At 45.2% G+C, this 21717-nt stretch overlaps 1 protein-coding gene across 1 annotated transcript; it reads right to left on the reverse strand.

The window, feature by feature from the left end:
- Positions 1-119: 119 nt before the first annotated feature.
- LOC306818213 (uncharacterized protein) lies at positions 120-15870 on the reverse strand. The gene is made up of 6 exons (XM_079335622.1): positions 15756-15870; positions 6769-6839; positions 6098-6208; positions 5720-5817; positions 1541-1610; positions 120-631 (listed from the first exon to the last, which is right to left on the reverse strand). Exons 1-6 carry the CDS (start codon positions 15856-15858, stop codon positions 380-382), a joined length of 705 nt encoding a protein of 234 aa, XP_079191748.1. The 5' UTR covers positions 15859-15870; the 3' UTR covers positions 120-379.
- Positions 15871-21717: the final 5847 nt, after the last annotated feature.

Raw genomic sequence — 21717 nt, forward strand, 5'->3', positions numbered from 1 at the left:
CAAAGGCTGCACACCAAATCCTAATACATGAAGACCTATTGTGCTCGATATGTTCAGTGTAAGAATGTAAATCACCCACCACATGACTTCTCCACTCTCCCCTCGCCTCGCTCGTCCTGTTTAAGACCTAAAAAAAGCACCTCAGAGTTGAGTCTGTTGTTTGTTTAAAATCTTTCTCTCCTCTGTCTCGAACATCAGTCGACACTTTTCCCACTTTTCTGCCTGGGATCGGATTTAAACATCCCAGACATGCAGCAACACGAAGTCCCTCAAAGTATTATTCACCCGTCATGTAGATCCAACTGAACTGAACTAAATCACCTTGTGTGTTTTTTTCTTCTTCTGATGATTTGATTGGCAGTAATGCAGATACCTGACGTCACAGTGACTGAGAGCTATCGAGAGGGTTGGAGATGACCGACTTGTGAATGAGCATGAAGAGGGGCAGGTGGGCCAGGAAGTCGAGCAGGTCCAGGGGGGGCACGTGCTGCAGCTCCAGCCGGACGGCCGCCTCCTGCTCCAGTCGGATCCCTCCGGCCTTCAGCTCCAGCAGCAGCTGCTCGGCGCTGATGAAGCCCGACCGGGCTGCGGTGTCTCCTCGCTGCTCCTCCAGGAGGAACAGGAACAGCTGCTGCAGGAGGCAGATCAACAATGTCAGCACAAATAAGACGGGAAAAAGAAGAAACAAGGCAAACTGGCTTTAGAGTTCATGTGTGTGTGCTTGTGTTTGTGTGTTATTGTGTGTGCTCCTGTGGGCAGCCTCAGATTACCTCTACCTGTTTGCAGGCTTGTTTTTTGTGCACCTGTTTGCACAGTTAACGCAGTCAAGGTAATAATTGTTGGGGTTGGGGGGGGGGGGTAATCCCTCTGGCAATTAGCCCGTCCTCCCCCCAGCCTCTCCAGTTAACAACCCTATCCCTAACAGGTCTGTAATTACACAGCCTCCCCTACCTGGCCAGAGGCTCAGTTTCCACACCCTCGGCCGCAGGCTTTCATCTTCCTCCTGCGTCTACTTCCTCGTGTGAATGAGGGCCGGGCCCGTGCGAGCAGCCAGCTGGTCGCACGGGGCCCCGGTCCATCTGAGATGAGCCGTGTGTCTCAGGCTGATTACAGGACTGGGCGGAGTGGACGGCATGTTCACTGCTGGGCACTTTAATGAGATTAAGCTCTCGCTAATCTATGAGAAGAGAAAAGCACCCCCCTCTCTCTCTCTCTCATTCTCCCCTCATTTCTATGCATGAGGGGCCAAGTATTCCCCTTAAAAAAAAAGGAGCTAGCATTTCAAAGCATGCTTTGGAATTGCTCCTCAAAGTGTTTACCAGTGTTTGTTTCCTTCGAATGAAACCTGCCGAGCGGACGGGCATGAATGAGTCTCATTTCAGAGTTAATCTGCACGGAGGGATTCAAGTGCACCTTAAGAAAACAAACCTGAGAGGATGAACATGTGGAGCAGAGTTCTTCTTCTGCAACGTTTTAAGCGAGTTTAAGGAGTTTTGGGAGACTTCGGAAGTAATAAACAGAAGCTAACGTTTGGACTTACCTTCGCTTTGAAGAGACGCACTTCTAGTGAGCGGAAGTCCATGTCGCTGATGAGTGATCGCATGAACTCGCTGGAAAGAGCACATGGAAAAGATGGCAGCGGTTAGTCACGGCTGAGCACAGTCTGAAAGTGTAATCGTAAAAAAGGTAGTTTTTGTGAAAGCTTCCGGAAAATCACAACAACCTAGAAAGTCACAGGTTTCCTCATCCCATTGAAGTATTTTGTTTTTGTGTGTGTGTGTGTGTGTGTGTGTGTGTGTGTGTGTGTGTTTGCATATGACTTTTATACTCTTGTGGCCTTTAAGAGCACGACTGCAAAAACTCAACTCATCGTCGTTGCAGCGTCCATCGCGTTCCCTCGCTACAATTTCAAACATCTGAAACACAAAAAGAGAAGGACGATCCCCAAAATCTGATTTCCCCCTCAGAGGATTTGATGAATGCAGCTTTGATAACAACAGCTGAGGTTGGATCCTACAAATCCCAAAATGCAACTCAAAGTGTTTTGCTTTGTCTGCAGGTTTTTTAGTTCTGTGTCTTCAAACCTCGAAGCCGGACGATCAGGGTTCTTTTTTCTTTTTTAGTCCAGAGCATCTCTCTAAACGGGGCGGCTGTGGATCACACAATCTGTCCTGTGTTGAAAGTTGCCTCTGCAGGCAAATTGAGGACAGCCAGTTTGGCGGGTGAGTTTTGGCGGGTGTGTCCCGTGCAGCGCTGTGATGGTAAAGTGTTCTGAGCCCATTGTGGTTGCTCACAGTAGCCTGGCTGCCAAACAATACGTGGGCACACGTGGACATCCCGCCACAGTAACGGATAAAACTGCTGGGATTTTGGGGCAGTGGGTGTTGGTGGGGGGGGGGGGGGCTGCCTGGAGCAGGGTGAGCAGGGGTTTGTGTGGAGGTCTGTGGAGGGGGGGGATTCAGCGATTCACCGGGGCACACTCTGGTGCAATGTGAGTGCTGGCAGACCAACACGATGGAGGTCCCGCACGGACAATTAGAGGGAGACACGGCTGCTTGTGTTCCTTCCAGTCCAGCGTGTGGCACAGCGACGGCCGTCCCCGCTCTAACGAGCGCCCGGTGTTAATGAGCCCCTCCTCGCTGTGCCTTCAATGCCCTGTTAGAGCGAAGAATGGAACCAGCGCTGGGCCAACGAGTGCAGTGAACGCCTGAGTGCTCGCAGCACCGTGATTGGCCCTCGTCCTGCAGGCAGGGGCTTGACGCGGATGAAGCGAGACAGGGCAGCTAATGATCATTAATTGCACTTGGTTTGCTGAAAAAGAGTCCAAATGCTGGTGTGCTAAGGACACTGGCGTGATAATGGCGAGCGTAAACGAGGGACTGGGGGAGCACTGATGAACCGCGGGGAGGATAATAGCAGCCCAACCCATTTCTCTTTGTTGGTGTGGCCTGGCACCCCGCTGTGACACAGCAGACTTCTCGCTTACGTAAGGCAACAACATTTAGGCGGTCTCCTCGGCGTGCAGCGAGGCAGGGGGTGATGGGATGCAAATATATTCTGACCTAGTTTGATTTGACAGAATTGAGAGTTGTTTTTTTTTGGATGTTTTTGAGCGGGCTGCGGCGACGCTGAGCCGACACAGTGAAGGGAGACGAATCAGGAGGAGGAGGAGGAGGAGGAGGAGGAGGAGGAGGAGTTTCTGATAAAACGAGCTTGATTAAAATAAAGTCCTTAATTTTAACTTGATTTCAGATGCAGTTTTTCTGCCTTGCATGTGGAGTAAAGTGAGTAAGGAGGGAGGGGGGAGGAATGACATGCAGGAAAGGAGCCACAGGTTGGAGGATCACGGCCTTTCATACACGAGGCGTGTGCACCAACCACAACACTACCAGAGCCCCTCGGTATACTTTATTTGATTGTTTTAAATACCAGGTTTGTTCTGAATTCTCTTTAAATAATAAAGAGAGTTATAAATGTTGTGATCGATAAATTCTGAAAAAGCAGAACTGATTTCAGCAGCCGCTCAGCTCCTGCATGCTCTGAGACTCATTTTAATGCCGATTTGATTTCTTTAATATTCTTTAAAACAAAAGTTCAGCACAAAGTCATGAACGCTACACCAAAGTCTAACAAAGACTCCGTTAGCATCAGGACAGAGCTGCTCTCTGTTCTGCTGAGTCATGTTAGCACTTCTTCTTCGCTCCCCGACTCATTAAGTCAGTTCAGTGAAATGCCAGGATGGAGGAGACTTACGGTAACTCTCGGTGCACGCATGCACGCTCACAAGAGGCCAAAGTGACAATCGCAATGACCTCGATGCTGTCCGGGGGGGGGGGGGGGGGGGGGGGGGGGGTGAATCCTGTATGGCAATGTGCTTGATGGCGGATCATGTGACTTCCCCTGAGGGAATGCAGGCGCTGTGTGAGGTGGACTTGTTGGGGAGCACAATGCTGCAGCACACAGGGACAGATGGGCTGAGTCAAGGGGCCAAAACAGCACGAAGCAGAGGGTGAGAGGTACGAGAGAGCCCGCAGAGATTAGAGGGGCGGACAGTGAAATCTGCAAAAGAAAGGAGGAGAGCGAATGGGGTGGGGGGGGGAGGGAGGGTGCAATTAGAGCAAGGTAAAAAAGTGGGAGAAGAATGAGAAGCAGATATAAAAACATGGGCAGCAGCTCCTCAGATTTCAAAGCCTCGCATGATCAGAAAGGCTGATTGTGTAACTACTGTAGCAGCTCATTTCTAAGACAGGATTAGAGACAACAGGATTAAGTGAAACAGGTAAGAGGATCAGTTTAGTTCAGTTGGGATGAGATGACAGAAGGATGCTTTTGTTTTCTTCTTGTTTGGGCGCAGGCGTTATGAACGCTGATCTTCCTGCTTCGTCTTATTTCAACTGCAGAGAGGTTTAATATAGCGATTCATTATCGTTACTATAATTGCCTTCATACAGAGCAGACACTTTTTTTTTTTTTTTTTGGAGGAGGAGGGGGGGGGCAGACCATGTTCAGGCCTCCTCTAACACGCCACACAAAGAGGACGGCCGTAAATCAGAGGAGCCGTGACCCTGGCCCCGTCCTGGCTGAGAGGGAGCTCTCTCTGTGGGGTGAGCGCTCCGGGAGCAGGCCTTGACCCTCAGAGACCTCCAGAGAAGGCTTGGCTCCACGCTCGCCGCTCTGTGTAGGAAGCTTCACACCCCGGGGCGGGACAGATAGGCTGCGATGTGTGTGGGAATCTGAGGCATATGGGGGGAGACAGGAGGACGCGGAGGTCGAGCTCAGAGTCCGTCTGTGGTTCAATGTAGAGAAGGGACTCCTTATAACAGGAAACGCTCTAATTAACCCTTCACAGGAAATGTTAACTAAAGAGGATGTCACCCCATCCGTCACTTCTTCTCGAGACGTTCTCGATTGATTTTTTAATAAAAATTCTTGTTTTTTTCTTTTAGATGAAGAGAAATCAACTTTTTGAAATCGTTAATGTTTTTTGAGCGTCTGCATGATGTCACTTCCTGTTTCAGAGACAGGTTTGTGTTTCACTACAATCCGGTTTGAGGACTTCATTATTGAAAGTTTTTTTTTTAATTGTCCTAATTAGGTTTTTGTATGGAAGCCCCAAGAGGACATGTTTCCAATCCCTTTATTTTACTGGATTTTCCTGAGACAACGAGTCACTCGGGGTTTTTATCGTGTTTGTGTCCAGATAACGATGCTGCTTTCTCCCAACACGACCAGTTACCGTCGGTGGTTTTCTCAAGATCTAACTCGTGACGATGGGAAAAGCAGCGTTCCTGATATTATAAAGATAAATAATAATAAACAAGGGAATAAACAATTCAATGTTACTTAGTTAAAATGTTTTGAGAATATATGAAAATTCTTCAATTCAAAGTTGAATTAATCAGAAAATTTAAAAGCTGGAACTTCAGATTAAAAGCAGATTTTTTTTTTATCAATAAATGACTTTATACTTTTTGAAACAGACATTTGAAGTGTTGTTAAATATGTGGCCATTCACACCCAGGCTCGTAACTTTGACTTCTAACAGCCACATAAAGCGTCTGAAGATGAAGAGGATCAGAGAGCCCCACACACGTCGACATAATCAGCGAAACCAAACTGGTGAACACACTCTTATTCTTTGTTTTTATGGCGGGTCAGAGGGACTCCGTCTTCCTGCCTCACTGACGAGCGTGTGTGTCGGCGCGGTGACGTCACTCACTCCATGGATGCGATCTTCTGAGCCAGGCTGGTGATCACAGCGAAGAGCCTCAGGTCCACCAGTCCATCTGTCACCCTGAAGTCCACCATCTCCAGGATCTGGAAGGAGAAACATCAAAGAGTGCTTCAAGCAGTTGGGGGTTTGCTGCCTTGCTCAAAGGCACCTCTGCTCAGGAAGTGTACTAACACCTATCCAGCTACCAGAACAAATTCCATGCTTTGGTCCAAACCAGGACTGGAACTGGTGACCCTACAAACCTCAGTCCCTCCAGACGGACCTGCTGAGGCCTGTCGGAGGATTTGATTGGCTGATTGGCGTCCCATTTGTCAGCACAGTCTCAGAGAGCACATACGTGATTGAATAAACATGAGTACAGACCCTGAAGACGAAGATCTCCTCTTGTTCAGACAGCAGCTCTGCAGGGAGGATGTTTTTAAGAGCCAGGAGAACCTGAAGGCACGAGATGTAGCCGTCACCGTCGCTGTCCTCCTGAGAAGAAACGGCATCAGCATCGCTCGCAAACTGCACTTCTCCAAAAACAAGTCAGTGTCTCCAGCGTTCATGTGAGAAGAGGGAAACATCTGAAACATGTCTTCAGAGTTGAAATGGATGAAATTTACAAAAATTAAAAAAAAATCTTAAATCAGAAACTACTCAGGAATAAACTGAGAGTGAAAGTTTGATGTTGACACTGGAGACAGTAAAAACATCCTCATAGTTTAAAGTATGATTTTTCTTTTCTCAAACATTTAAAATGTAAGACTCAAGTCTTTGAATAATATGCAACCAAAGAAAAACAACAAAACGAAAAAGATTTCACTTCTTCAATATGAGTGTTTGCTGAATGTAAACTTTCTATTATAAGTTACATAACTCTGCTGATTAATATCAGTATGTTCATTTGATTTCTGGGAAACTGCACAAAAAAAAAAAAAGGTTTGGTTTATAAAATCCACCAACAAGAGAAGATAGAGCAAATGAGTTCCCAACAGGCGGTTTCATTCTACAGCGAGAGAAAGTATAAAAGACTGAAATATCTTTCCACTTACTGCTTCAAAAGCTCTTTTGTACTCGGCCAGCTTCTCCTGACTGAAAATGCAGAACTTTGCCAAGAAGTCGACTGCAGAGAGAAAAAGACAAAGACAAACTTTTAGAGCTCGACTCCTGACCACACAAGAGCAAAATATCACTTTAAAAGATGAGCTCTTTATCACAAAGCTTTCCAGACAGACCGAGAACATTCAGCCTGTGTGTGTGTGTGTGTGTGTGTGTGTGTGTGTGTGCGTGTGTGTGTGTGCAGAGCACATTAGAGTAATATTTCTCTCCTGTGGTCGCTCTGGGGTCACGGAGGGTGAAGAGTTCACAGGGAGTCCAGTTGGCCTTGATTGGTTTGGAGGCGGGGCCGAGCAGCACTTAGCTGATGAAGAGAACGAGACCTTGAATTCAGCTTTTGAGAGTTTAGAGCGATCAGGATGGATCCTGCTGGAATGTCTTTCCTTGATATGAAATAAGACTTAATATCAGAGCTGAAATCAAACAGGTCCATCATCAGAAAGTAGAGGGCGAGGATCATAAACACGTTTGATGGCAGAAAGGTTCAATAATCTTTGGATCTCGTCAAGTTTGAGAAGTTTACAACATTTGTTGGATAAAATGAGAGAACAGAGGTTTTTAATGCACATCTTTTTAATCTTTGTACTTTATCTTTTTTTGTTTTGTATTTTCCTTTTTTCTTAATAATCTTTTTACACTTTTACAGCTCGCAACAGGATTCGGAGAGAAACGTTATAAAGAACGACTTTGACTCGAGCAGATGCGTCATTTCTACGTGTGTGCATTTTCAGATGTTATATCTTCACCTTGGTTAATTTTTAAGAGACTTTCAAATGTAATCTCAGTATTTCATCCCCCCTCTTGTTGTGTCTGTGAAGGATTTTTAATTGTTTCGTGTTTTTCACGTGTTTTAAAAATCAGATTTTAATGAACCTGCCTCGGCATGAAATCAAAAACCGAGACGTTTGAACTGATTTTCAAATATAAGTACCCAAAAAAAGATTGTTCTTGTACATTTATCGATCACAAAGCCCCCTGAGGCAAGAACCTTTCGTGTCTCTTATAAAAAAAAAAAGTGACTTCTTCACTTTTTAGAGTCGGCTTAAAAAAAGCGACACTGAAGACAACGCACCTAATCATCATGATTAATGTTCGAGTCTCAAACATAAAAACAATGATTACACGGGGAGGACAAACCGAGGCTAACCACACCCATGAATATTTCAGCAGGCAGATTTGGGAGGGTGAGTGACTTGGAAAAAAAAAAAAAAAAAAAAACCGGGGCGAAAATGGGGCTTCTAAGCTGCTGCCACTTCAATTTAGGAGATGAGAATGAGTCTACTGAATAATGGATCTATTCATCGGTTTGGAGAAGAAAGAGGAGCAACAGAGTTGATATCAGTCTGGACTTAAACCCCTGGACCTCTGGGGTTTCTCCACAGTGGCAGGGGGGCTGTTTGAATCCAGCATTTATCAGCTTAGGCCTAATCAAAACCAGGCCTTCCCCGGCCTCGTCCTTTCACATGTAAAATGCGACATTCGCATCCAGTCAACTTGACTTGTTAAAGCTTGATTGATCAAAAAAAAAAAAAAAAGAAGCTGCGGCCTGGCTTCACGCATCTGTTTGCAAATATCTTGTGATGAGAGGAGATCTGCAGGACCGGGATCTGCTGGAGTCCCCGCATGCTCAGACCACATGGGACCAGGCGGAGGATTTAAAATCTGCTCTCTTCAAAAGATGCGAACACATTCACACAGCGGCTGCATCAGTGCACCGCTCAATCTGCTAAAGAGAAATGGCAGCTTGTGTGTGTGTGTGTGTGTGTGTGAGAGAGAGAGAGAATGGATCCAACCTGGGCTTCTTTAAAAAGGGGGCTGCAGAGGCTGAGCTTCGCCGACCATCTGCAGGAGAGCCGACTTCTCTCAGTCCACCGACACGACGCTGTGAAGTTTGTTTTGCACGAGTCTCGAGAATCAAACTTTGTTTCCACACGACGAGTATAAAACATTTGTTCCCAGCAGTGACACGGGGAACCTCGGTGAAAAGTTTAATGACATTTTGAAGAAGCATATTGGACGATGGGAGTTCAGATACAATTAAATCCAACAGCATGCACATCCAGTCGCTGCCTAAACATATATCCAAAGACAGAAGATGGACAAAATCTGCACAGGAGAAGTTTCAGCAAACACACAATGTGTTTTTGCCTTGGTGTAAATGTGGACTGGTCACATGATCCAGAGACACCTGAACACACAGAGAAGGCGGATCATGGTGAGGATTTCGTCTGATCACATCAGTGATGCTAAGCGAGAGAAATGTGCAGGATTTTTTTTTTTTTTTTACTTTCAACGGGACAGTTCGATGAAAACTGGACGTGCAATCACCTCCTCAAAAACATGGCTCAGCGGGATGGAAGACGGATCTGAGACGTGAAAACAGAATCAAAGTGTCTGATATCAAATGAAAAGACAGTTTGTCCTTTTTTTATGGTATTTATGTCAGAAGGAGATCAGAATTATATGTTGCTGTGCGAATAATAACGCAGGGGAGTTTTAAGTTCAACTTCAACATCAGGCCTGCTCACAACTTTGCACACACACACACACACACACACACACACACACACACAGCTGTGGGCCTGTAGTGCAGTGGTGCTGCAGGAGGTCGGGGGGTCCCCGGCTGAGGGGAGCACTCCGTCAGGGAATGATCCGGACAAAAGGTGCAGCGGAGTGAGAGATTGAGGGAGGAAGCGAGGGTGGGTGGAGGAGCGGGACAAAGCCCAGGCAGTAAAGCCTCCTGCCTGATAGCCTTATCTGATTCCACTCCAGCGCTTGATGGCTTTTTTTTTTTTTTTTTTTCCTTCCAGCCTGCCTTTAAAGCGCACAGGTTGTGCCTTTGGTGTGAAGCCTAGCAGAAAATGTTAATCAAGAGAGGGGCTGTGTGGAGAAAGGGCGAGAGAAAGGGGAGAGTCACTCTGCGGAGGCCGTAATCTGTAATGAGAGCGAGGCGATTCAGTTGCAATAGAGAGAGGAAGAATGGGGCTGTGATGATGATGATGAGCAGGGAGGTTCACTCTTTCACTGCCGTTTGTTTTTTTTTTCCTGTTTTGTTCCCTGCTGGTGCAGCGGTGCACAGGCACATGGGTCACAACTCATTTAACACACGCTCGGACGTCTGCAGCTGACAGATGAAAAACACTGCTGGCTGCTCACCTGACAACTGTCGGTGCTCATCTGTGTATGATTTATTGCTCCCTCTTTGACCTCCACGCTGGTTTTGAATGTGAGCGTGCCGCCCGAGCGTCTAAAAACAGAATCAAATGTTGAGTCCGATCTGAAGTTTTGTTGACCTTTTTGTTCAAGGCTCATTCAGAGGTGATACTGAAGTACGCTGTTGGTTTATACATCAGTGGTAGTTGGGCTTCGTTTTTAACGTATGATTTTAATTTCTCAGTTTTTTTAAATTTAAAGTATAATGATGTGTCGTTTAACTTCATAACGCACTTTAAGGTAGATCTATAAATTCAGCTGCTTTCTTTGTGTGTTTATGAGACGAGTAGATGAAGGGAAGTTTGGCGTCTTTCATCATATTAATAAAATGGATTATGTGTTGACATTTTTTTACAAACGACATCCTCTCCGAGTTTTTAGTTTCAACAACTTTAAAGCTCCATCGTCTTCAGGTTCAGTTTTCATATTACTGAGAGGAACATTTGAACTTAGCAAGCAAACGTTAGCTTGCTTTTTCACTTTTGTAATGAGGAAAAATTTGATTTTTCTTTTGTTTTTTTGGCTGATTTTTGCATGCAGATTAAAGCTGAATATGTTTGAAAAACACAAGTTCCTTTGAATAAAATAATAATAAAAAAAAAAAAACACAAGTCAAGCTAGCATGAAAATGTCGTTCCAGATCCTGTTTACGAAGTTTAAAGGATGCTGCCCGGTTTGCTGCTGTCCTTTTTAAATGTCCTACAGTTTATAAATAAAAACACTTTAATCACTAAATGCTCCAACAGTGTCAGAGTAAGGATGCAATTTATAACACACACACACACACACACACACACAAAGACACACACACACAGGGCTCTATTGTGTTTCTAACGAGCTCACTTGTTTGTTGCTCTCTTTCCCGCTTAATCCCAGACTTTTGTTCCTGCTCATCATCACACTGTATAAAGTGTCCCATAATTCCTTTAACAAAGGTCACATTCAGCGCTGGAGCGGAGGTGACCCCCTTTTTTTTTCTTTTTTTTTTTTAATAGCAGAAAAAAATGTCAGAGTGCAACATGCCCCACATATACAGACCTGAAATGTGTGATTAAGAGCGCACATTTAGAGCAGCTAGCGTTCACGCACGGCGAGATAAACGGAGACTGAACCGATCTGTAACCGCAGCACGTCCCTGAGAAACGGGTTTAAAGTTCTTACACATGTGACGATCCTGTAAATCTACGGCCGGAGCACGCTGACACAACGCCGTGAAGTGTGATAAGGAGGTGAGAGGTGTGAGCGTCACAGCAGACCTGCGATCCAGGCCGAGCGTGTCGGTTCACAATAGTGCAGAATGAGGTATTGTCGCACGCTCCCAATCAGAGGTAACCGTCGACGTCTTATCTGATGAAAGTGTTTAAAGGGGAAAATAACACTTCACTGGAACGGAGCAGAGGAGGGACCGGACGTGTTTTCAGACTGCGGTCACAAAGAGAGGAGATTATTGGTCTAAACTGTGATCATCAATTTATCAGGAAAGTGAATTATGGTGCATACACACTGATCTGATCTTCTTGTCTTTTTAAACACAGACGTGTGTGTCATACAGCTTTAACAAGGCTTTAAGGATTAAAGGATTAAGATTAACTTCCTGCGCTTACGGTGAAAAATGTATTTTTATAACTCGAGGGAAAATGCTTCCATATATATTTGAGTAACTTTTAAATTCTGATTATTTGATGAATTTAAATAATATGAACGGACACGAAGCAGAACATTTTTCTTTTGACATCTTTCGTGGAGAGATTTGATTTTTTTTAAATCCAAAATCAACGATTGCTCGTCTCCATTTTGTCGTATTTGCATTCAGTATTATATTTAAAAACACAACGGGGGTCTTTATGGTCTCACAAACATGTCATAATCTATTAATGATTATTTTTGGATCATTTGTGCCTTTATTGGATAGGACAGCAGAAGAGAGACAGGACGTGCTGACTCATTGTGGTTTCTGGACATTTGACGTTTGACCATCTCAAGTTTGCCATTTCAGGCAGCTGCCCTTTTGTTTGTTTGTTAGTTTTTTTTAAAATTCTTCCTCTAGTTCCTCTTCCAGACATTTACTGGACGTCTGAGGGGAAGCAAACGTGGCGCTAATGTTTCAACTCTTGTGTTAGCATGGTTAGCTTCGGTGGCATCGGTGATTCACAAACGCACGCTGAGGGAGAGTGACGGTTGGTGTGTGCGGTGAAAAAAAAAGCAAAACTGTGCAGGACGAAAACTGAACTAACAACTAAGATGACTTATTCAATAATCTCTTTAATCATAGTTAATGAATCAAGTGAGAATGAAGCTAACTGTCTCGTCGACTTTTAAACAATAGGACGTCTTTGTGCAACAAGTGAAGTCGCCCTCTGCTGGTCGGCAGATTAAAATGCAGGTTTTGTGGCTTCGCTCGGCTGCAGACCGTGTGACTGCGTCCACTTCTTCTGCAGAGTTTTGACTGGTGGAGTCTCTCTGGTGTTGTAAAAATATTTACTTTTTCAAGCAGAATTTGGCATCTGAATCAGTTTTTTTGTTTTTTTTTAACTCAAGTGGCTCCTATACAGCGTGAAAGCTGGTGGCAGTATTTGGCAGCATTCCCCTTGAGGCTGTTGTTGCTGCATGAAAACACGACTCCTCCCCCTCACTTTCTCCCCCCCAAAAAAAAAAGACTGAGGAGTGACCGTGTATGTGTGCGTTAGGCGGCGGCGGTGGTGTGTGTGTGTGTGTGTGTGTGTGTGTGTGTGGGGGGGGGGGGGGGGTTAGGGCCCTGCGAGGAAAACAAACAAAGACACACGTAGCAGCCACACTCCTCGTCTCTGGCTGCACGCCACCAGCCTCACCACAAAACCACAACTTACGCTTTCTGCTCCCAAACACACACGCACACGCCTACGCCCCAATCAGCCCCCGCCGCAAGACCCACACCGATACGTCCTCCGAGTCCAAAATCATCTGCTGTATGGTTAAAAAAAAAAAACAGATCTCCTGAGATAATCTCACAAAGCGAAATCATCAGCTATTATTGCCCTGCCGCTCCTTGACATTGTGCCATTAATAAGGCCATTGTGGAGGGCGCTCTCTGTTTGGACACCGTATAATAGACTCTTTGACAGATTGACTTTGCTCTCTCTCTCTCTCTCTCTCTCTCTCTCTCTCCATCTCGTGAATACAGCGGACATATTCCACGCTGCTGCTCATCAATAGGCGGGCTGTTTGTTTGCCCTCCTCATTCGGGACTGATGGTAAACACATCGAGGTATTCCAGACCAAAGGCTGAGCAAACAGAGCTTACATAAAGGCACTGTACCCAAACATCCTCCTGCGCGCACACACACACACACACACACACACACACACACACACACCTCTCTTTCAAGTGACAGGCCTTTCTTTCTTGTTCACTACATTTTCTGTCTTTTAAAAAAAAAACCTCATATAGTGTTTGAAAACAACACTCAGGACTCCGCTCTCCGCCCGTAGGTCGACGACTGGAAGAAAAGCTGGCGGCTGTGGTTGTGTGTTGGTGGGCGGGGTCACGGCGAGGCTGGCTTCAAGGCCGCCAGGTGTTCAGCATCATCCACGCCGACATTTATCAGACGCTCACTCCACATTCGGGTTAACAGGCGCCACAAGCCGCTGCTCTGCGGCGACACAAAGGAGAGCACAGCTACTCGACATCAGTGTCACCCTCTGCTGCGTGCACTTACAGTCTGCTCGGGGCGGGGCGCCCAACACGCAGATCAAATGACGCACCTTCGACTTATTACCATGTCTCACTCAGCATGTGCACACTTGACCTTTCTGGACTGAAGCCTGGTGTAATGACCTCTCTTAACAGTCAGATGAAGTCACATAAAGTCAGGATCAGCGTCACTACAGTAGCTGCTGCATCTGTGAAGTTTGTTTGTTTTCTGCAAAATCAGGTAAAGTAATTCAATCTACAGCTTTCCAAATGTGCTTGTAAACTTCATACACCTGCCTCCAGTCCATCTTTGTTTACATGTTGTTTTTGCTCTTGCACGGGTCACATGACTGCAGCTCCTGACAGAGTTGAATGGAAGTACAAGAGGTTATAGGTGTGTGTATCTGGTGTGTGTCGGTGTGAGAGTGTGTCGGGAGGGAGGGAGTCTTTATTTTGGGAATCCTTTGGCAACTGGTCACTGCACGAAAAAAAAAAAAAAAAAAAGAAGACAATTATGAGCAATTAGGCTTTTTTAGAGCCTAATGAGGAGCTGCAGTAACAAGTGTCAGGAGAAGAGCAAACACACACACACACACACAGGGTGCACAAGAAACGTGTGTGTGTGTGTGTGTGTGTGTGTGATGCGACAAAACAAAAGAAGCCTGGGGGAAAAATTCAGGCTTGTACGAGGACACACTTTGCAAACAGACCACGCCCACAAACAGGAGCAGAGAGGACCGAGTGTTTCTCTCTGAACAACACAGCACGCGTGTCATTCTTCCTCTTTGTGTTCAGGTGAGAGTCATTACATGTTCTGACCTCCGACCTGCAGCTTTTTGGTTATACGTCCAAAACAAAATAAAAAAACACGCGTTTGTGTCTGTGTTCTCTGTTTGGACTTTCTCACATAAAGACGTTGATTCCTCCTCGCTGCTGTTAGAAATGAGAGAATAGAAACGAAGCCCAGTGCTCTACAAGAACAAATGTACTGACATCAAATTCACACACAAACTTCCTCCTCGCTGCTGTGACCCAACAAAGCGCTCCATCAGTAATAACCTTGAGGTATAATAGTGAGAGCAGCTGCAGGGTTCTTCATCCTGCTTGATTACGGTCTGGACAAACCAGCCCAATCAGTCCCATTCATACGTCCAGCACTCACAGGACAACTCTGACCCGCCTGACCTCTGCAGGGGGCCGGACCCTCCAGCCTTGACCTGAGGTGTGGACGCTCATTGTCCCACCCGCCAGCCTCAGCGCGCTCACAAAGGCTTGGACGCCAGAAATTAGGCACTTGAGGGAAACTGGAGAACTCCTGACTAAACTCCTGATGGAAAAAAAGGGCAATTCTAAAAAAAAAAAAAAAAAAAAATCAAGTGTGGTAAATGAGGGGACGTTTTGGAGTCGAGAGGTGTGTTTGTTAGTGCGTCAGGTGTTTTCTTCTTCCTGCATTGTCTTCTGTGTGAAAAAGAGGCAAATCAGAGTGTGGGACGACAAAGAGAGAGAGTTTGATTTTAAAGGCGACGACGCAGAGAAAGAAAACTGTTTGTTTTTAACTTTTGAAAAATAATTAATTCAAACCAAATGTTTCACATGAAGCATTTTTCATCACTTCAACATGGCGTCTCGTGGAGTCTTTACTATTTAACATTTTCAGACCAATTCAAAATTTAAACGTGTTTTTTTTGGGACTGACGAGGAATAAAGAGATTATTAAATTCCACCTTTTTTGACAAAGCAGTTAATGCAAAAAGATGCAAAAGTTTGGCCTGAAAAACAGTCAATCATATTTTAAAGATGAGCCTGACAAACTTCTGCTGCTCAGATTTGTTATTTGTGTCTTTAAAGGATTTATTCGGTGTATTTTTGTATTTCTCTGTTTGGCTGCTGGTTGTCTGTCTGAAACTCTGTGACTTGTGTTGCTGCTTGTTTTGTCACTCCTGAAAAAGAGAATTTTAATCTCAAAGAGTTTTTTCTACCTGGTTAAATAAAGTCAACAAAAAAAAACAAAACCTCCTTTTCTTAAGATGCTAAACTCACAGTCCTCAAAGTTGGAGCGATCTTTGCAGCTTTTGGTCTGACGAGGAGCGTCGTCCTGCAGTCTGGAGAGCATGCTGAGCGCCTTCGTTGTCTTCTCCTCCATCCTTCTTTCCTTCTCTTCAGGGCTGAGGTGACGCCTCCTTTCTCCTGTCGGCGTCTCAGTTTGGTCCCTCCGTCCGGGATAATCCGAGGACTCCTCAGAGGGGCCGCCGCCGTCGTCTGCACCGAAACCTGAAGAAGAAGAAGGAAAAACACAGAGTCAAAAACACGTTTCAATTCAATTTCAACTTTATTAGTGAGGGACAGTGTGCAATAAAAAACATTCATGTAACCATTTGATGCATTGCACCGGAGTTAGCATTAAGCTAATCTACATCTGCAGGTAACAAAACAACATCTATAAAAGCAGCAAGTAACAAACAGCAATATATTCATAAAATGTCCCTGTTGTCTTAAATGTTTCTTCACTTTCTACACAGAGACATTCCCACATCCGCACCGTGTGGAAGTACGCGCTTAATAAAAGCACTTAAATCCCATTTCTGCTCCTTTAAGAAAAGCTAATTGTCATCACATTGTTCTCCTAAATGCCACAGTCACACACTAAGCAGCTCTTCCTGAACCTTAAACAACAACAACATTTTGTCCCTGTCCGGCCAATTAAGGCCCCTCTTGTCTCTGAATGTAAAGTCCACAGAACACACTCCAGACACGCACGCCGACTGGAGCTCAAGCAGCGCTCTCATTGTCTCTTGTAACAGTTGAAATCAGAGTTTTCGGACTCTCTTCTTCCTGCGTGTGGAAACACGAGCGTTGCTTGATTTAAATCTGAAACATTTGGAGCTGCTTCGATTCGTTCCCGAGGAGAGGACAGCTCGAGCGCTCGAGTAGGTGACAGGAGGCAGATTCATCAGACGAGGTGCCGTGGATTCATTTGTCCCGCCTGCGAGCGGGCGAGCGAGCGTGCAGAGGTCAGCGGCTCAGATTGATGGAGCTCTGTCTCATCTGACGGGCGCCGTCTTCCACCACGCTGCACACAATCACACGCCGCTGTCCCCGAGCCTCAATGTCACCCGGACAAGACGACGGGATGAGGAGACGCATTTATCTTTAGAGCACAGAATCCATCATCTCAGGAGCAACACAAAGTAAACTTCTCATTCGAACGCATCATACCGACAATCTGCATGAAGTGACGTTTTCTATCTGACTACTGAACGTTGAATTGTTGCCTGAAGTGACAATGGACGTGAAAGTTTAAAAACATCCAACGAAGGAGAAAACGCAGAAAATACATCAAAAACTATTTTAACTAAAAGACGTCGACTGATCAAATACAGAAACTAACTTCAGTCATGACTCAGATGTTTACCTGCAGATATCCACACGTCACCGGAGGGCGGATGATGATATTCTCTTCATAGAGATTTTTAAAAAAGGATCATTTCGTACTTCAGTGTTTGAAAGGTGAATGTTAAATTCATCCCATCTGCAGTCAGACTGTTAAACAGCATCACTGTCACATGACATGACTCTGTGCTGTAATCACCTGATCTTTAATGTTGTGTGTTTTAATTCCTGTCTTTCCACAAGCGAAAGTGTACATAGTGTTTATGTCTTGTATTACTTCAGTCTTTGTATTTTTTTTATCCCCCTTATTTAATTCATGTAAACTTGCTCATAGCTGTTCTTTTTTTCTTTTTTGCTATTGATGCTGTTTATATTCCCTGTTTTATTGTTTTTTGGAGCAGCTGTAACAACCGAATTTCCCCCATTGGGGATCAATAAAGATTATCCTTATAAAATTACAACAAAACAGAAACTGAAAAAAACATTATTGATTAATCAAGTATGACGTTTGTTGGTTCCCTCATGTAAACGTGTTCAGCACTACAGACCTTCAGTCTTTATTTTAAACCCACAGAAGGGTAAAAAAACATGTCCAACATATGTGCAGGAGGTTTTTTTTGTTGAAATAAAAAACCAAAACAAAATCTGCCAAGAACGTATCTGTGTATTTGTATTGAAATCATTTGATTTAAAAGAAAGCTGAACACACAACTCAAATTATTCAGGATTTGGCTTTCGTCCTTTAAAAAAAAAAAAAAAAAACCCTAACCTCCAACATGGTCTAATCCATGAATGCAGCGCGCTGATTACTGGTCAGTTCAATCTGGAAACAAGAGCTCCATCTAAAACACACACAGGAGGTTACCATACCAACAGCAGCATCTGAACTCTGCAGATAGCTGGATTTGGCAGCGAGAGGCCGAGTCAAATCCCCTCGAAAAAAGGCTGCCCAAGACAATAAACACACACACACACACACACAAACACACACACACACCCCTCTGTCCGGCTCCCTCCAACACACACCGCCTGCCCTTTAGCATCCAGCGCACCAGGCAGAGGCAAGAAGGTCGGACTTGTATCTCTTTCTTCTGCGTGTTTGAGAAAGGGATGAGCATCAGGGAGACAATCAGCGTGTTGAGGCTATTCACTAATGCCACCCAGAGCCTTTCACTTCTCTATCTCCTGAGAGAATGGACCAATAGGAGCGGGGCGGAGCCCAAAAAAAAAAAAAAAAAAAGGAAAATCCTCCACAATTTATTATTCATGGGGAAGGGGACTTTTCCTTTCAGGCCTCCTTTATCGAAAGCCTTTCCCAACACGTCACTCTCTCTATCAGGGCTGACAAGTGCCAATCAATGGGCTTGAGTCCAGTTTCTTTTTGGGGGGGGAGTTGTGGTGGGGGTGCTGGAGGATTTCAGAGACAATAGCCGATGAGTCCACAGCAGCGGTGGCTTACAGACAATGGTGACATGGCTACACTGTCAGTGTGTGGTCCTCTGGGGGGGAAACGATCCTTGCTCAGTACATGACTAATCTCTCCTCGCAACATCTCGGCCTTCCTGGAGTCTTAATCTGTCCCGTAGCTTCCTCAGCTTCCAGAACAATCCACCAGGGTCAGTTCAGATTAGTGCTCTTTGTGGCCCCCGGCACATCGCCACATTCATGTGGACGCTAACATCTTTAGTAGCAGCTGAATGGTAAACACTGGAGGGAGCTGTGAGTGACCGGGGGAATCAGTCATGAAACAATTATGAGGGGAGGGATTAGTGCAGCTATGAATCCCTGATGAGCCCAGATGGACAAAGGTCTGATCGTGAGCCTCGCTGGGGAGCGGGCTTCAGAATCTCTCACAACTGTTGTTGGCGATTGCTGCAGAGAAATGTGCAGAATGTATCCATCACCTTTCCTTTATTGGCTGCTGTGACACGACGATCAGAGAATCTGAAACTGAACTTAAACTGCAGACTTGTTGGCTACAAAACAACTTTAAGACGCTACAGTTGGTTCTAAGTTTGGCGATTCTTCTCGGCTGGAAGTCGTTTCCGAATCTCATATTTGATGGTTAAATTTGAAGGAACATTATCCGACGTGAAAGTTTGCTATTTGGCTCGATGAGGAGAATCAGCAGAACGGCGTTTGAGCTGTCTCATCCTCAAGGTTCAAGGTTCACTTTATTGTCAATTCCAAAATATGTCAGACAGTGAAATCGAAATTACGTTTCCCCCCTCCCCACGGTGCAAAATAAAATAAGGTACGGTAAAAATATGAAGATAAATAATATTTACACTAATAAAATCTAAATATGCAATAAGTACAAATTAAATAAAATAGAATGTAAAACAAGATGAAGTGAAACTTGTGCAATAAACGTGCAGAGATGTTGGTGGCCTGACTTAATGGGGTCATTCCCTCCATTACTTCCACGCTTCATTCAAAGGTTGAACTTCTCGCACCTCCAACCTCACCTAGCCGCACAAAGACAAACCCGGGGCATCTTTCAGAGACTGTTTGACCTCAGGGTCGACCCCGTCCACGCCCTGCTGATGACCCCCCCGCCCCCCTCCTCACAGAGTGACCATGCATTTGGCCTCTGCAGGTCAGAGTACAAACAGCCATCAGCGAGCTCCTCGGCTGTCACGTCTCTTTTCATGAGTTACTTAACTCCGACAGGGCAGTTAAACAGAAGGAGACTTGTAAAAGCAGCTATAAAAGTTAGAAAGCTGCTTTTTCTTTGTGTCATTGTGAAACACGACAACGGAGAAAGACTGGATGCTTTTAACAGGCGAATAAATCAATCTCGCTCTATAAGAGAGGTCGCCACTCAGAGACGGAATTAAAGATCATAATTCACAGCAAAGATCCAAAATGATCAATAATCTCTGCGGTATGAATAAAAATAAGTTTAAAGCTGGATCAGAAAGACGTGACATTGTCTTCTCTTCCCTCACACAGAAATATTCACCTTTCATACGATGGATGCATTTGCGACATCCCCTTTCAGTTCAGCATCCCATGGAGCATGAGAGTGAGTCACGATCACAGCCTGGGCTCTGATAAGGAAAAAAAAAAAAAAAAAAAAATCCAGCTCTTAGCTCGAGGGCGGCTCACCATTTCCACGTGGCGACAGCTTCTCCTGACCTTTTTTTTCCCCCCTGCCTCGTTTCGCTCTCCAGTGTTTGCAGTCTGTACAGTAAGCTTCAGCACCATCACTCATGAGGGTACACAAGCCGGCCACACAGGTGAAGGTGATACTCTAAGGCAGCTGGTCCTCACAAGGATTATCGGGCTTAGGTGTACCGGAGACAAGGGAACGCTAAACGCAGGGCTGACAGTGAGGAGACAATGGCTCCTAATAAACCAGAGCTGACAGCCACTGAGTGGGCTTTTACCGGATCACAGGCTAATGGTGAGGACGGGCTCTTGTATTGATTAAGTATTGTTGTCATAGGCTCTGAGGAGAGAGCAGCAGGTTTAACACTGAGGTGACGTGTCGGGGCTGCACATTATTATATAAGTACAGTGAAAGGACACAGTGTCGTCATGTGGACTTACAGGGAGACTCTGCAGACTTGAACATGTCGTGTGATGGACTCGGGTCGATGATCCATGACGACGGGGAGCCTGAACATCCTTCAGACTGATCCTGCAATGAGACAGGAACAATTCAAATCATGTCTGAGGAAATCAATCTCTGCCTTCACAAAGCAAGGATTTCATTACACGTGTGCCTGTTCAGGACTCCACCAGCAAAACAACTTCGACTAGAAATACGTTTTTTATAAAATGTTGTTTGAAAGATTTTATTTGCTGGAGTAAAGTAGGGAACATATTTGTTTTATTTTATTTTGTAATGTTTGCTGTGACTTATCTCTTGTATTTTATTTTGAAAATATTGTGAAAGACTTGTCGCCATGTGATCAAGAGACAGGAAGTGAAGTGGTTTAAAGTGCTCTGTCTACAGTGAGTGATGGTGGGTTTTTTTAACTGCAGGTGTATTTGTAAGCGTGCAGCACCGAGGTGATGTGGTCACTTTGGAGTGGTTGTGCGAGCAGTGAACGACCACGACTCGTCTGTGCACGGAGATGTGCCTCAGCTGGGGGAACACGTATGTGGCGTGTTGCAGCAGAGTGAAAACAAAGTGACTTACTGGTGAAACAGAAGACGTCTGGTGATCGACGGGGAGTCTTCATTGATTTTAAGTGTTCCTAACCCAGACCAGAGCTCCTCCCACTTTCCTGCTCCAAATTGACCAAAGGCTAAATATTTATAGCTCCTCTTTATAAATAATCCACTGTGTGTTTTCTTGCTTGTGTGAGGTGCATTATGCAAATAGTGGTATGAATCCAGCCCTGAGCACTCCAGCTCGTCATTGTGGTTTGGCATAATTGCAGGGGGGGCTTACGAGTCTCATTCATGCTTTTCAGGGGTTCTCTCTCATCCGTCATAAAGGGGAGATTAATCGTAGATCACGTGGAGCACCTGCATCCATTCCACTGCAGCTCAGCATGCACAAGGCCTGTTTACCCCTCTGACCCCTCGCCGCCCCCCCCCCCCCCCCCCCCCCATCTGATCCCGGTGCATCCTCTGAAAGATTCCCAGCATGTTGGAC

The sequence above is a fragment of the Symphodus melops genome (genome assembly GCF_947650265.1).
Source record: "Symphodus melops genome assembly, chromosome: 22".
Lineage (NCBI taxonomy): Eukaryota > Metazoa > Chordata > Actinopteri > Labriformes > Labridae > Symphodus > Symphodus melops.

Coding starts and splice junctions, on each gene's coding strand:
- LOC306818213 (XM_079335622.1), bottom strand. CDS start 15,858: ATGGAGGAGAAGACAACGAAGGCGCTCAGCATGCTCTCCAGACTGCAG. Junction 6,840..15,755: donor TCGCTCCAACTTTGAGGACT/GTGAGTTTAGCA, acceptor TTCTCTCTGCAG/TCGACTTCTTGGCAAAGTTC. Junction 632..1,540: donor TGCGTCTCTTCAAAGCGAAG/GTAAGTCCAAAC, acceptor TGCCTCCTGCAG/CAGCTGTTCCTGTTCCTCCT.